This window comes from Pelodiscus sinensis, chromosome 24 (assembly GCF_052426305.1).
Source record: "Pelodiscus sinensis isolate ZL-2025 chromosome 24, ASM5242630v1, whole genome shotgun sequence".
NCBI lineage: Eukaryota > Metazoa > Chordata > Testudines > Trionychidae > Pelodiscus > Pelodiscus sinensis.
Genome location: NC_143075.1, coordinates 7,511,878 through 7,528,839, shown reverse-complemented (window position 1 = coordinate 7,528,839; position 16,962 = coordinate 7,511,878). Strand labels below are relative to the sequence as shown.

The window sequence follows — 16,962 nt, the reverse complement described above, 5'->3', positions numbered from 1 at the left end:
GAACCTGCACCTGGCACTCATCTCCACCCCGTCCTGCACAAGGTCCCAACCCAAACCCTCTACATGCCCTTCTCCACCCTAAACCCTACATCCTCTCCTGCACCCCAATCCCTTGTCCCAGGTCACAACACTCTTCATCCAAACTCCTCCTCCCCAATCCTCTACTTTGAGCTTTCCCCTGTACTCCCCCTCTATCCCAGACCCTGCACTTCCCCCACTAATATCACAGAAGAGTGAGCACCCTTGACCCCTTACCAAATTATTAGACTGGTGCCCCATCAAGAATTATTACCCACCCCCAGGTTAAGAGACATGCCTAAGGCCAATGGGAGGTGGCAGTGAGAATAGACCTGAGGCAGCCTTGCAGCCAGGACTCATCTCTGCTTGCCCCATCTATCCACCCCACTGCTGGAACAGGCACCCAGCCATCCTGCCCCCATCTCCTAAGAGACAGCCCCCCCCTCTCCCGCCACTGGCCGCAGCTGTCCATCCCCCCGCTCATATTTTATGATTGGCTGCCTCCTCTCCGCTCGCCAGGTAACGGATACCGCCCTCTGATTGGCCAGGCCCGGAGGTATGCCTGTGGGGACTGGTTTCAGGTGGGCGGCGCTTGCGATTGGTCGGCAGGTAGGGTGGGCGGCGCTCCATTGGCTGTCGGAGCCGTTAACCTGCTCAGTCCGCCATGTTCGGAGTAGCGGTGGCGCGGGAGCAGCGGGCGTTGCTTTCGTGCGCGGGTCGCCGGTGAGCCAGGCGCGAGGTGGAAAGCGGCGGGTGCTCTGGGATTCCGGGGGTTGCGCGCTGCTGCCGCCGCCTCAGGGGGATCTCGGGCGGGGGAGCCGAGTCCGACCCCCAACTTCCTGTCGGGACTTTGGGCAACTTCCAGCCTGAGGGCGGGGCGTGGGCGGGGTTAGGCTGAGGGGGGTGTCAAGACGGGAGCTGCACGCCTGAGGGGAACCACTTCGGCTGGCGCCACAGCAGGTAGGAGAGCGCCCCGCCCCCACCGGCCGCCTGGCCTGCGCGGGGACACCCTAGGGCCCCCCCAGCAGCACTGAACGCTCTGTGGGGGCAGCTACCGGGGAAAGCTCCCTCTGTGGAGCGGGGAACCCCGCGAGGGGCAGGCGCGCTGCGCCCGGCTCCTGCTTGCAGTGACCCCAGTGCCCTGAGGCGGGACGCAAGGACCCTAGGCGCCGCTGCAGACCGGCTGGTGGGACCCAGGCTGTAACAGATCAAGCTGGGGCGCAATGACGCCCATCCTCAAAGACGGGTGAATCCAGTAGCTTGTGCGCCCCCCAACTGTTACAAAGGGGAAGCTGGATCTTCAGATTATTAAGCAGGCTCCTAATTTGCTCCCCCCCATCCCTAAAAGAAGGCCAGCATGCTGCTGAAACCTTTCCTTTACAGACATAAAGGTCTGAGAGTCAGGTTAGTCTGAAACTTTTAAAAACAGAAAGTAGCCCTGTGACACTTTCTAAAGTAACAAGAATATTGGTGTAGTTAGTATGAGCTTTCTTGGGCATTCTTCTCAGGAAGTGGGTTTTGCCTGGGAAAGCAAAGTCTGTATGTTTTTGTTCATCTCTAAGGTGCCACAGGACTGCTCCTTGTCTTCCTTAGAAACACAGTGAAGGTTGGTGTCAGATTCTGCAGTGTTTTTTCCCATAGGGGGAAATGAAAAGCTTCTGTGTGGCATGAAAAATATGAGACTAGCAGAAGAATGAGTAAACAACTTTTATTGCAAATGAAGTATCCCTTCCTTTCTACAGTCTCCTAAAAAGTGTTTGTACTGCAATATTTTTTGCCTTAAGTGGAAATACAAGAAGTTTTATTAGGAAACTTTAAAAAAGTTTCAGCACTTGAATCCTAGTCTTGTCAAGTGTGGAAACAGTGTTCTGACTGTTGGTAGCTTATCTGAGCTTCTCTTAACATGAATGATTTCATAAAACTAACTGCCCTATTATTTTTTGCCAGTGCTATTTTCTTTAATTCTCATCCCTGTGCTTATTAAACACTTTTAAAAGCACCTGTAAAGTTAAAGCAAGAGTGCAACAAAAATAAAAACTAACATGTTTTTGCAGGACCAGGGTCTTATAATTAGTGAGTAACACCTAACCGTACCCACAAAATACCATAGAAATTGGGGCATCAGTGATAGAATTACATCTGTGTTTTAACATGTTCTTTTTAAATTTGTTAACGCTCTATTTTTCTTTGTGTCTGTAGGTGGACTGGATATCATTTTGGGGGCAAAAAGCCTATACACATTACTTGCTACTTCATTAGACCTTAGCATAACATTAGTGATTATTTTTGACAACACTTTGGGTTTGGAGGATCGTCTTTATGCCCATAATGTGTTTGTTGTTTAGACTTCTATATTAGTATCATGCCTAGCAGAATGGGATCAAAAATGAATCTGAACAGAGACTTCATCAGAGTAAAAACACATTATAATGGGTAAGTCATACGTACAGTCCTTTCAATGCTGCTTAAGTTTATCCTGTACAGACTAACTCGGCTACCCCCTGAAGCTTCATATGTGGTTTGTCACTTTAGTTAGCAGCAAATAATAGTCTGTGAAATCATTAAGTAATTAAGTAACCAAACAATGTTTGTAAATTTACTTGGATGTTAAAATGTTAATTTTTTTATTCCTAAATCTTTATAAACTAGTGATATGCTCTGGCTTGTTTTTGGTTTCTAACCAAATCTGTGTTGAAACAGAAGTGTTTGATGTATTTGCTGATTCAGTATGAAGATTAGTAAACAATGTAGTGTGTTAAAGTATATTTGCTGCGCCTGGATTTAAATTGGTTTTCCTTAGGCCCTGGTCCTGCAATGAATTCTGCATTGGCAGACTGAGTTGAGTGCTGATGTCCACCTGCATAGTTTGGAAATGGATGAATCCTGGGAGAAATTTGGGACAGAAATTGTTTGGTTTTCTGCAGCATCTGTCACAAAAAGGTCCTAATACTAGTTAGCACTTTCAGTGCTACTGTAATTCAAATAGGTTATAGCTGCTATTACACTTGCACAATTAGAGGCATCATTTCTGTGGCTAAAATTGTAGACTGTGCCAGCAAATGCTGCTGTTTAGCTTATTGATTGTTTTTTTTTTTTTTTCCCTCCCCAAACCACTTTAAGGAAAACTCAAAGATTGTCAGAGAAATATTTACCTATTGTGGTAAAAAGGTGTTTGGATTTTAAACGCAAATTATCAGTAAATCCAGGTAACAATATTTACCTAATGTGTAGTAGGTTTGGTTATTAAAAATGAAATTTAGAATTCCAGTTCACCTTTCACAATGTGGTTGGCTTACATTGAGTAAAATACAAAAATCAAAGAGTTGCAGTTACATCCATTATGTTCACTTCTGTTTATAGACTCTTTCATTTTCTGGCAATTTTAATAGCAGGTTGCTTTTGTTGCTTGGTTCCCAATATTATAGGGAATGATTGTTTTAAATTCAATTTAAAACAATATAAGAATAATTCTATCTAGTTTGAATAAAAACCAGGACTATATAGCACTTTAAAGACTAACAAGATGGCTTATTAGGTGATGAGCTTTCATGGGCCAGACCCACTTCCTCAGATCAAATAGTGGAGGAAAATTGACATGACCAAAGGATACCATCAAAAAAATGAACACATATGAAAAGGACAAATCAAATTTCAGAACAGAAGGGGGAATGGGGGGAGGGGAGGTAAATGTCTGTGAGCTAATGATATTAGAGGTGGTGATTGAGGATGCTATCTTTGTAATGGATAAGGTAATTAGTGTCTTTGTTAAGACCTAGGTGTAAAGTGTCAAATTTAAGCATGAATGACAGTTCAGAGGATTCTCTTTCAAGTCTGGTGTTAAAATGTCTTTGAAGCAGGATGCAGGTAATCAAGTCATTGAGACCATGCCCTTTCTGGTTGAAATGGCAAGAAACTTGTTTTTCTTTGTGATCCTGTCTAATATCTGTTTTGTGGGCATTGATTCTTTGGCGAAGTGTCAGACATTTGTCCAATGTACATAGCAGACGGACACTTTTGGCACATGATAGCGTAAATTATATTTCTGGATGAGCAGGCATATGTGCTCTTGATCTTATAACTCAATTGGTTAGGTCCAATAATGGGCGTCAGCAGAGTGAATATGTGGACAAAGCTGGCAACGGGGTTTGTTGCAAGGAAAAGTTCCAGGGTTGGTATTGGTGTGGTATGTCCTGTGGTTGTTGGTAAGAATCATCTTGAGGTTAGGTGGTTGTCTATAGGAGACTATGGGTATGTCTCCCAGAGCCTCTCGAGTTTAGTATCCTGTTCCAGTATAGATTGTAGCTTATTGATAATGTGTTGGACAGGTTTAAGTTGGGGGCTGTAGGTGATGACAAGTGGTGTTCTATTGTTGGTTTTCTTGGGTCTGTTTTGAAGTAGATGGTTTCTAATCCTCTGAACATTCATGCTTAAATCTGACACTTTACACCTAGGTCTTAACAAAGACACTAACTTACCTATTACAAAGATAGCTTCCCCAATTATCACCTCTAATATCATTAGCTCACAGACATTTACCTCCCCCCTCACCATCCTCCTTCTTTTCTGAAATTTGATTTGTCCTTTTCATATGTGTTCATTTTTTTTGATTGTATCCTTTGGTCATGCCAATTTTCCTCCACTATTTGATCTGAGGAAGTGGGTCTGGCCCATGAAAGCTCATCACCTAATAAACCATCATGTTAGTCTTTAAAGTGCTACATAGTCCTGTTTTTTGTTTCAGCTACACCAGACTAACACGACTACATTTCTATCACTATTCTATCTAGTTTGGTATCCCATTCCCTCCGTTTTTTTAAAAAAAAACAATTGGGCTTAAAAGTAATTGATAGTAACTTTATAATTTAGACTTGAGGTTTGACTCTTTTCCTCATATGCTAAAAATATGTTGATCTAGAGTGTGGTCATTGTCAGCAATTTGTTATGTAGCATAGCCATATTGGGTTTTTTTTCCTCCATAAGAAACTTTGTTTAGTACAGGGTGAACCTCTCTCTAATCTGGTGCACTCTGATCCAACACAATTTTAGTTAAGTGGACATCCAGCTATCGTGGGTATAACCAAGCTTTCTGCAGTCTCATGAAGTTTGTTACAGCCACTAGTCCTGGCTGTCAGTGTTCTGTACTGTTGTTTAGCTCTAATTTACCTCTAAATGTCTTCTAAGACTCCAGTAAGCAATGGAAGTGTTGGTAATGCTGCTAGATAATATTGACCTCCCATGGTCCAGCAAATTCTCTGGTTTGGCACTTGTCAAGTCCTGTGGGTGCCAGACTAGAGAGGTTCAACCTGTAACAGTTGGAAAGAGGATGACAACCTGGATGACGATTTGAGTCCTTAAACTGTGAAAGGGAATAATAGTACATTTCTTAAACCTGGTCTTCACTATGAGGGGCAATGTATCTAAGTTAAGCTACATGAATAATGTAGCTGAAGTTGGCGTATTTAGCTCTTCTTGCCACAGTTTCTTCACTGTGGTGTTTGCTTACCTTTCTCAGCTTGATGGAGCATCAAAGATGATGCCAGAGCTATTGGCAATGAATTTATCAACTTGCTAAATGGACCCGCAATGGATCGATTGCTGCCCCGTTGATCTGGCTGGTAATTGAAACAGAATCTAAAATAGGGATGTTAGTGTGTAATGGAATAGTCCTGTAACTGCAACAAATTTTAGTGGTTACACAGCTATTCAATAGTTCCAGATAGGGATGTAAGCGACTAGTCCTTCTATTGGAGGAAGCAAGAACCAGTGCTGGAGAGATTCCTGGCTTAAGCCCAGTCCCAGACGCTGTGCCTCTGCTTTCTAAATGTATTAAGAGCTGCTATGGCTCCCCCGCTTATCATCTAGTCGATAGAAAATCCACTGATTAGTCACTTAGTTGATTAAACGAAATTTAACATCCCTAGTCCTCGGGGCCCAGCAGCTAGTGCACTCTTGGCCCCCTTCTGGGAAGCCCCCTTCTACTCCACACTGCTACCTCTGTCAGAGACAGCAGCGTGGGGTGGCAGGTGGGAGCCAGATTAGGCTGTCTTACCCTGCGGTGCCCTCTTCTTCCCCCTCCCCCCGCAGCATCAGCTCCTGCCTGCCCCTCCACTGCCTCTGTAGGAGGCAGCAAGGGAGCAGGCAGGTCTGCAGAGCCAGCTCCTATGCGTATTGTCTGTTGTCTGCTGCCTGCCCACCTCACCCTCTGTGCTGCTGCCTCTCTATCAGAGGCTGCAGCACGGGTATGGGGGGGGGGGGGGGAGCAGGTGGATCTGGTGCTCGTGGGGAGCCAACTTAAAGCTGGCTTCCCCGCAGGTACCGGCTCCCTCCTCTCCCCCGCTTGCTGCAGGATTAACCAATAAGACCAGCCTTATTGGTGAATTGTATTGTCATCTAAATGTTGACATTCCTAATCTAAACTAGGGCTGTGGCTTGACTACACTGATATAAACCCTCTACTGTTGCTGTTGTAATGCCAGGCCCAGTAAAAACAGTAGCTGGAGTAATGTACCTTAAGCTGAGCTTTGGTGCTGTCATCGCAGCAGGCAGTCAGTGGGAGAAATGGTCACGTTGACTTCCCTTACTCCTCACAACAAGTAGGAATTCTGGTGCTTACGGGGTCACCCTCATAGTTTGATTTAGCAGGTCTTTACTAAACAGTTAAATTGACGCTGGATGATTGACCCCTGCATCGTTGATCTTCCCACATGTAGAGGCATGGTGTAAGCTGACGGGAGAGAAGTCTCTGGTAAAGTTCCTGATAATCTTTTCCATCCATGTGCAGATTTTTTCCATCCATGTATGGAATACACTTTTTTATGCTCACTGAGGCATGTGCAAATATGCACCACCAGAAGAAACAAATACAGCTGTGGGCACTCTGTCAATCAGCTGGGTGGCACATGACTCTAAGTGGCCCCTCAAGTGTACAGGTTATACTGGTCTCCAGTCAGCTTAACTATTCCCACCCCTGCAAGCAGTGGTAGCTGGGTAGGTAGGAGATAGCGCTGATGTAGACAGCACTTAAATTGGAATACGTTGTGTTGCTCAGTGTCTGGCAAATTGACACTCCAGAGCAATATAATGTATCAAGCTATAATGTAGCCCTACCCTCATACTCAGCTCTGATGTGTGAGTAGGATTGGCAAATGATGCCTTAAACAAAATGATGTGGTCCATGGATATATAGGGAAAGCTTTTGCTCCTGCAGTGAAATGTCACGTTGTGGTTAGAGCACGTAGACCAGAAGACAGCTCATGAATTGTAAAACTAGTCTTACCACTAACTCTCATTTTAACCCTGAACCGGTCACTTAACCTTCTTGATGTAGCCATTTGTAAAATGGAAATCTAGCAGAACCTCTCTAATTACACTTCATTACAAATCTGATAATTTGCACATAAAAATATTCTCAAATATTTAATGGGAGAGTGAGGCTTTATATTAAGTATCAGAGGGGTAGCTGTGTTAGTCTGAATCTGCAAAAGTGGTGAGGAGTCCTGTGGCACCTTATAGACTAACTGAAGTGTTGGAGCATAAGCTTTTGTGGGTCTGATGAAGTGGGTCTTTGCCCACGAAATCTTATGCTTCAACACTTCAGTTAGTCTATAAGGTGCCACAGGACTCCTCACCGCTTTATATTAAAATGTAGTCTTAAGTTAAATATCAGAATATTCTATTAAACATAAAATAGCTATATACATTTAATATATTTGTTTTTATTGTAATAGATATGTAAGTGAATACATGTGAAAATAAATGAGTACAGCATATTTTGTGGTATTATTGCTGTTACACTTACTCAGTAATTTCTGAAATTTTGATAATCAGCAGTGATTAGTACTAATTAGCAAGGTTTTTCTACCTGACAGAGCTCTTTGAGAGATTTAATGAGTACTTGTAAACTGCTTTGGATGAAATGCACCATGAGAGTGCAGCTAAATGTGTGTAGTTTCAGTTCAGTAGAGATCTTTATCTTTAAATTTATAAGACTGTCAATCTAGATTTATGATGAAAGGATGTTCTCAGTTGAATTATGGTAGCATTAGAGTGCTACTATTTGTTTTAAATGTGCAAGGTGATCTGAAATTGTGTAGACCAGTGGTTCCCAACCTTTTTTATATCGGACTGGCAAACACATCCCCAAACTTTTGGTAGATCGGTAACATTTTTTATTTGCATATTTATTATTTGCATAATGCAGATAAAATGTTACTGGTCCACCCAGAGCCTCCCAGTGCCAGCTCTAACCCCTGGAGCTCCCACCCCTTCACGGACCCCCAGTACCAGATACTGACCCCAGAGCCCCACTGCACCCAACCCCCTCAGAGCCCTCCACAGTGCCAGCCCCCATCCTCAGTATTAGCCTCATTCCTAGAGCCCCCCTGTGACAGCCCTGTCCCCATAGTCCTCCACTACTGGTCCTTCCTTCAGAGTCCTCCTAGTGCCAGCTCCCTGCCCCAGATGCCCCAGTGTACCCCAGTGTCAGCCACCCTGCCTATTAAAAATTCCCCACCCCTTAGAACTTTCCCACTGCCAGAGCCCCTAGTGCCTGCCCCTCTCCCATCACTTAGCCTTGTGCTGCCTCTCAGCCAGCAGCTGAGCGCTGCTACCTGATTGCTGCTGCTCTGAGGCTGCTGTGCTTGGCTTTGTGTGGCTCTCCCACCACATAGCAAAGCACTCACCCTTATCTGGAAAGAGACCCTGCCCAGCACTGTTTGGCTGAGATGTGAGGCAGGACATGCCTCTTCAAACAGCCATGGTGGGAACAGTGTGCCCCAGCCTCCTGGGCTGCTGCAACCCTACTGTCACAGGTCAGCAGACTGGTGGTTGGGAACCGCTGGTGTAGTCCACAAATGTGATATCCAATGTGTATATGTGCACAACATTTAAACCCCAAAAGTGTTAGCAGTATATAAAATGTGTAATTCTCCAAATGCTTGAATACTTGCAAGGGGATATGGGAATAAAGAACTGTATTAGAGCTGCTTGGGTCTGAGGGAAAAGAATAGTGAATGAAAGGGGGAATTAGCATGACGAACTTGAGACGCCTTCCTGTCCAGTAAGCAGGCTCTAAGGGTGTGTGGGTATATGCACAGAGAAGACTCTACCAAATTCAAAGCCATTAAAAAAATGCACCATTTTCTCTGTATATATTATAGAGAAAATCACATAGATTTTCAGAGGAGACCGGTCTGTCTCAAATTGGGGGTCCTGACCTGAAGGGAATTGCAGAGGGATCACAAGGCTAGTTTCGGAGGATTTCACTATTGCCACCTTTACTTCTGTGCTGTTGCTTGAGGTGATTTTTGCCTTCAGAGTTGACCTTTTTTTGCCAGCATATGCTGCTCCAGCTACCCAGTTCTGAAGGCAATGTTGCTGCCAGTAGAAGTGCAGAAGTAAAGGTAACTATACTGGCTCCCAGCCTCCCCACACAATAACCTTGTGTACTCTCCTCCCTCCTCCTTTTTGGTCAGGATCCCTCCAGTTACAGCACCATGACATTTCAGTTTTAAATAGCTGAAATAATGAAATTTACAACTTAAAAAATGCCATGACTGTGAAATTGATGAAAATGGACTATGAATTTGTCAGGCTTGCTGGTCAGGAATGAAACAGACCTTTGAATATTCTGAATTTGATAGCATTTTCTTTGTTACTAGAATTTACTGAAAGGTATTTGAATATTATAAAAACAAAATATTCTTTTTGTTTCCTCCAAGTATTCTGTAATTTCCATGAGTCATGCAATTTGTATTTGTGTAAAAATGGTTTTATTCCTCCTAATTCATTCAGAGCCTCTGAAGCATTCTAGCCATTATGTATGTATGTGTGGGTTTTTTTTCCCCCTTCGGAAAACTATATTAAACATATCACTAAGCAGAGGTCCCAGAATTATTGTCTCTTGCATTTTTGACGCAGTTCTTTAATAGTTTATGTAACAGTTAATGAGCTAATGCACAGCATTGGTCTTGGGGTGGGAGGAGCGGCAGGGCCTCAATGGTTTGGATCAACCCGCTTGGCAGGCCACATCTGGCTCGCAGAGTACATTTTGCCCACCCCTGCTGTACACAGTTGTTTTAGAAATAGATAAGTAAGTTTTCTCATCTGCTCTTCTCAAAGATGCACAAAGGATGGCAGATGACCTCCCGCTTAGTTTTAATAATATAAGCCCAGATTCTGCCATAAGATGTGCATCTAATGCTTACCTGGAATTCCTACTGAAGTCAATATACGTATCTGTATTGTAGTAATTTGCGTTCTGGGCTGGATCCTAAACTGGATGTTCCATACCATAGGCATAGCCATGAGTGGGCCTGAGTGGGCTGTGGCCCAACCACTTATCAAGGCCCACCCCTGTCCATGCCCCAGGACTTTCCCTGCTCTGCCTGTCCAGTACTCTTGCCAATGGGTGGAGTTGGGATGTGGGAATTGGTCTAGCTCCAGCATGTCAGCTAGGAAGAAGGGGTTGGAATGTGAGGGCTTGCTCTGCCTGCCTGGCCCTCCTGCCAAGGTTGGGACATGGGCCTTGGTGTTCTCTGCCTATCTGGTTCTCAAGTTATGGACCCGGTTCAGGGACTCTTCTGATCGAAAGCATGGTGATGGAATACCCAAAGGTGAGTGGTGAGACCGAGACCGAGACCGAGACCGAGACCGAGACCGAGACCGAGACCGAGACCGAGACCGAGACCGAGACCGAGACCGAGACCGAGACACTCTTCATTTTTGCTAATTTCAGTAATAACCTTCCACAGCCTGCAGAGGGCCAGTTTTCAGTGAGAACTGTATTTCTGAATGAACGACTATGGGCTTAGATGTATAGTTTGACAATATGATCATGACTCAACAAATTCACCTTGCCTCGCTGTCCTTGTGTCTACCTCCATGAAGCCTCAATTCTGCTTGGTTTTCAGTTCTAGTGCAATTTAATTGTTTTAATTGACAGTCTAAGTAGTACTTCTGAAGTCCAGTTGACTAATTCTAATGTTGCATGCAAGAAAACCCTAGCCTCGCTCAGTAAATCATGGTAGCCTGTCACATTAAATATAGTTTTTCAGGTTATTTTAAAACCGGATTGTTTCTTCATTTGCATAAGGACTATTTTAAGGTATCAACTGTCATTTAAAAAATTATATGTTGAAAGATTATATAGCACATTTTTAAAGTAAATTTGAAACCAAAACTATTTTTAAAATATTGTGATCACAGCTTTTATTTCCAGTCATTTTTTTTAAAAAAAAAATTGTTTTTGGACAAAATATTCCGTTTACCTTCAAGAAGAACAACTTGCAGCCATATGACCTAATATACACACACACATTTTTCTTGACATAGTCCTCACTTTTTTGACACTTGAACTAAAGGGTCCATGAAAATCAATCTGGAACACTGTAAAGTTTCAATTTCCAGCTGACATACACAAATGTAGCAAGTAGGTAAAACACCTTCTGTTTTCTAAAATTTGTTATACAGGGTGAAAGTAGCAAAACTAATTTACTAAATCATGGTTAGCTTATTCTTACTTGTTATCCTTTTATGTATGGCATGAACTATGCTCAGGGTTTAACTGATCGCCATATTTGGGGTCGGGAAAGAATTTTCCTCCTGGGTATGGAGGTTTTTCGCCTTCCTCTGTAGCATGGGGTACGGATCACAGCTGGAGAATTCTCTGCATCTTGGGGCCTTCAAAGCATTTGAAGGCTTCAATATCTGAGATATAGGTGAGAGGATTATTCTAGGAGGGGGTGGGTGAGATTCTGTGGCTTGCACTGTGTAGGGGGTCAGACTAGATGATCATAATGGTCCCTTCTGACCTTAAAGTCTATAAGTAAGTAAATTCTTAACTGAGAAGCGCAGTTGTGCCATTTTCCACTAGAGGGGCTTTTAAATTTCTCAACATCCTTCAAACATTTATTTTATGTAACTTTTTCTTGATACTTAACATAAAACATGAAAAATCTACTTTCTACAACATGTTCAGTTGCTTACCTGATTTAGTCTGTAAATGTTTTTTAGTTTGTACGTGCAATAGCTTAATGGACGAGATATAGTTTCATAAATAAAATCTCTAGGATACTAAGTGGTTTGCACTATGTAGGTTTCATCATTCTGTAAACAGCCTCTTATGAAGGAATTAAATATTCAGCTTCAAGGAAAAAGATATGCAAAAACAAAAAGCACGCTGTTTGCTACAAGCTAAAACTTATCAGCCTATTCTTACCTGTCTTTGTTATCTTCAATAGTTTCATGTTTTCAGACCTGAGAATTTTGTAGTGATCGACTATTCTGCTGTTCAAAAAATTATAGTTCTTAGCTGAAGTGTGTTGCAAATGTGGTATTCAATGCTGCAACTTTGAAATTAAAATTTTATTGCACGTACATAGCACCAAAAATAACATGGCCACTTTACTGATTAAACCCATGTAAATATGATTTGTTATAGCCCTTTTTACCATCCTGTTGGTCAACTGTTATACAGTGGTTTGTTAATGTATTCTGTTCGCACTCCTTTTCTCCATTTGTTTCTTTAGTCTTAAGTAAACTTACAGGCGGTCAAACATCTTTTTGTATTTAATTTTTAAAAAGTCTGAAATTTTTCATGCTATTTTTCTCTTAAAGAAATACAATACAGAAAATATGAAATTAAACACTATTTTTAGAAAATTTATCAAAATAATCTCTTTAATTTGGGGACTTCTGAGCTTCTGCAAAGCCCCATGTAAACTGAGTTTTAGTCTTTGATTTCATAAACCCTTTGGCTAGTAGAGCAGTTGCAAAAGCTTTGTGTTCTTAAAATGCCCATTTAAATACTGACAGTTATGTCAAATGAACTGATGAGTAAAACCATTATTGAAAAGCCAGGATCATTCATGTTGAGATGCAAAGGCAGTCTCTCCTCTCCTCCTCCCAATGGGACACCAGAAGATTTTGGCTTGTTCAAGCAGTCCCATTGATGTCAAGCAAACAGTTGACTTCAATGGCATTACTTGAGTGAGTGCTGCTTGAGTCAATGCTACTTGGCAGGATAAATTCCACAGATGCGGGTATTGGAACAAGTAGTTCACGGGCAGGTGCCACATTTCCGAATGAGGGAATGTATATTTTGTGGTTTTAAATCTGCAAATGTATCTCTTGCAGGGACATCTTAATAACAAATCTGGATGCATCAATGAGCTATGGTGAACTTTGTGATGAAGTGAGGGAGATGTGCAGTTTACAAAAGGAACAGCCAATTACCCTCAAGTGGATTGATGATGAAGGTATTACAGATATGAGATTCTTTTATAAACCTTACTTTTATAATATCCTGTATGACTCAAAATAAGTGGGTGGGGGTTGAAGAAATTTGCATACTTTAGGTTTCTGACAATTGAGCAAATGAGACTCACGTAATCCAAGTTGTTCTATACGTGAATTCACTTCAGTCCTCTTAAGTAATGAATTTTTCAAAGTGTAACTGACGTGATATTAAACTGGAGTAATCAGGGAAATGGATGCTCTATTTTTCTTTTTCGTTTATCTCCTTTTGTTATGGTAAGTATGGAAAATGCAAACATAAGGGTACTAGAGTTATGGATCTGTTCTGGTCCTTTTGAACAGTAACTTCTCTCCTGTCAAGGGATTTTACGGACTCTAACAGTCAGGAGTAAGATTTCCTAAAGACGGAGAGTAGGAGCCTCCATTTTCCACAAGGAAATCATGATGTTACTAATAGCCATGGCTTAATTAGATGATGATTGTAGAGTGCATGTATTATTACCTATTTATGTGAAGTGGAAGAGTTCCTTATCAGTAGAATTATATACCAAATGTATAAGGTTCTGTTTTTGTGGGTTTTTTCATTTTTATTCTAAAAATATTAGCCAGAATGTGTTTCGCTTCTCTCCTCCCCATTTTTTTGTTTGTGACTTTGAACCATCCTGATGGGAGTGTTTCCTTCTAAGGACCATGGGTTAAAAGTAGTGGCCTGTGCCCACATCATTTGGAAAGGATCATCTAGTACAGGGGTGGGCAATATTTTTTTGACGGGCCCACTCAAGACTTTTGCGAAGTGGTTAAGGGCTGCACTCTTCCATGATATTAATTGAGGTTGGGTGCAGAGGGTAAGCTGGATAAGGGATTAGGGTGCAGGAGGGAGTTTGGGTGAAGGAGGTGGCTGTGATGTAGGGCAGGGGACTGGAGTGCAGGGGTTTGCAATGTGACCTAGGGTAGAAGGGGATTGTGATCTGGGGACCAAGGGTTTGGATATGCTGAGTGGCAGGGGGCAGAGGATTGGGGCACAGAGGTACTGGGGTGCCAGAGACAGGCTGTGGCCAGCAACCAAACTAGCCTGCCTGCTTCCAGAGCTTAAAACATTTCCCAGCCAGCTTGCCTGGTCATGTACTTCAGTGAATAACTGAGCTGAAGAGAGGAATCATGGTTCTTTCTGGCTGCTTGTAATATAAACAAGCAGCTCCCATTGGCTGGCTTCTGACCAAAAATAGGCCAGTGGGATTGTGCTGGGGGCGGGGCAGCTCCTGAGGCTTTCTCCTCCCCTCCAATCTTGAAACAGAAAGGAAGCCTGGCAGCTGCATTTCTGAACTGTGCACGGGGCTGCAGGGCAAGCAGGGGAACCTGCCTGGGGCTCCCCACTGCCTCCGCGGGCCAGATCCAGTGGCTTGGTGGGCCAGATCCAGCCCATGGGCCATATTTTTCCCAGGCCTATAGTATTTTAGGTCTCCCTTGTATCTTGCAGAGGGCTGGGATGTACTGTAAACCTGTTGATAGTAGCAGCTTGCTGTTCAGTCATCCTGAGTACTACTGCTGAAGTTATGGCAGGGGATCAGATGTGTGGCTTTGCTCTAGCAGACTTATATTCATTTCCCTGACTAAAGCCTTGCAGCAGAAAAGACTAGTTTGGTATTGTGCTTAAAAAGCGACTAAAATGCATTCTCCAAGGGCTGAAACTTCCCAGCCAGGCTATTTAGGTTTCAATCCTTTGAGAACGATGCAAGCAGGTTCCTGAACATGTACAGAGTCCGAATGAAATCAATTGCAAAATGGAATCAAATCAGGCCTTTGGCTTACGGTAAGAAGAACAACTGACCTTTGGGGAAAAACTTCTGAAAGACTCCAGAGAACATCGTGTCTTGACATAGGTTGTGAATAAACTAGCATTCTCAGTTCTTGTACTATGTTAAAGTAACTAATTCTTTGTAATGTATGTTAAAAATGTTTTGTCCAAATGCAGTGCGACACTTTGGATCTCCTGTTTTGTACTTCCTTTATCTGGGAAAGAAGAAAGATGCATCAACAATTGCATTGACTATTTGATTAGCCAATTAATCAAAATTGTATATCCCTAATTGTTTAACTGATTCTTTGTAGTCTGAATTCACCAAAATAGAGGATGACCTAGCTCATTTTGTAATGTCAGTTAGGAAAAAACAGTTAATTCTTGTTTCCTCCAATTTTTTTTCCTCTCTCGGCTGCACTCCTTAAGTCAACATGAATGGATTTTTCTAACTTGGTTTATTCATCTTGTTGACACTGAAGAAGCCACGTTGTTATGGTAAAATTAGTTCTAGAATAACTTAAAGCAAGATCTGGGACAGCTGGCAGAAGGACATAGGCTTGTAAAGTGCAACTGCAGCCAGTGTCTGCATGTGTATTCCACAGTTAAAACACCCTTTTTAGCTTGAACCCAAGTCAGCTGATGTGGGCCACCTGCTGGTGTCTAGTTGGAGTGTAGACCTTAAGAGTATAGCTGATGTGAACTAGGGATGTAAAAAGGTAACTGTGTAGCCACTAATAATCCTAGCAGTTACATGTGTCTCAGGCTTTGCAGTATAACGTTTATATTGCAAAACCCACAGTGAAGCTGACTTCCCGGGAGTGGAACCAGCAAGGGCTGCCAGCCTGATTCCTGGGGAGCTGGCATGTAACCATAACAGCATGTCATGTTTAAAGGGTTATACTTCTACATTCCTAATGTGAACAGTCACTTGCAGAGAGAATGGTTACTTACCTGTGGTTCTTTGAAATGTGTTGTCCATACAGATACCATAATTAAATTTAACATCTGTGTGGTGGGAAAAGCACCACAGCAGCCCAATACTGTGGCATTTCATTTCAGAAAGGGAAACTTAACCGCCTCAGGCTGCAGACAGAGGAAGCTTCTCTCCTCGGATCCCTTCTCGTTTATGAGGAATTCAAGTTCTTTATTGTTCAAACCCACTTCATACTTACCTTTCTGTTCTTGTTTGCCCAAAAAAAGAACATTTTAAAGTTGATTTACAGTTCTGTTAGCATAAGTTTTAACTACCCTTACTTGCTAAATTTGTTATCTTCCCAGTGTACTGTTGCTCTTTCCCTGTTTTTAAAAAAAAAAAAAAAAAAAAAAAAAAATTTGTTACGCTAAAGAAAGTTAGTTGGACTTAGAACAATGCTTGGTTCATCAGGGCTCAAGAAGTGTGAGGCCTGCTGCAAGGCCAGGCCCGCCTTGGATGGCCACTCTTTCTGCATTTGTTGCTTAGGGGAGGGCCATGTTCCACAAAAATGCCCTCACTGCTCTAAGCTTATAGCTAGAGCTCAATGCGACAGGGAGATGAAGCTCAGGATGATCCTGTTCGACAAGGCTCTTCAGCCTCAAGGATCTTCCCCCTTCTCCTCCCCCCCGCCTCCGTGCCCCCCCCCCCCCCGCGGCCTTCAAGAGAGCCACAAAAATGAAGGGCTTCCTCTCCAACTGCTGTCCTGCCAAGAAAGAGCAAGCCGTCTCCAACCCGCTCTCTGCCTGCTACTTCGCACGGCAGATTGAGTGTTGGCAGTAAACTTGAGGCCTGTCTACGGTGCGCACAGCACTGTCTAAATCACTGAAATCTGCCTCTTCGGTGCCGACAGCACGCCATTCATCGGCACCGATGCCTACGGCACCATCAGCTCCGCTTGCGGAACGTCGGCACCAACAAG

General features: G+C 43.0%; 1 protein-coding gene across 7 annotated transcripts in view; it reads left to right on the top strand.

Annotated features, from left to right (window-relative positions):
* Window positions 1–618: 618 nt before the first annotated feature.
* PRKCZ (protein kinase C zeta) overlaps window positions 619–16,962 on the top strand; it is a 219,227-nt gene continuing 202,883 nt past the window's right edge. For 3 of the 7 annotated variants that reach the window (XR_012897330.2, XM_075906563.2, XM_075906559.2), the window contains exons 1-3: window positions 619–741; window positions 2,218–2,451; window positions 13,153–13,274. Coding sequence is in view for 6 of the 7 variants with exons in the window: in XM_075906563.2 (XP_075762678.2) it covers window positions 2,381–2,451; window positions 13,153–13,274 (193 nt within the window). In the remaining variant the exon portion in view is untranslated. Of the gene's footprint in view, window positions 742–838; window positions 979–1,569; window positions 1,625–2,217; window positions 2,452–13,152; window positions 13,275–16,962 lie in introns of those variants that run through there. The other 4 variants (XM_075906561.2, XM_006119225.3, XM_089773125.1 and 1 more) reach the window with 4 other exon arrangements.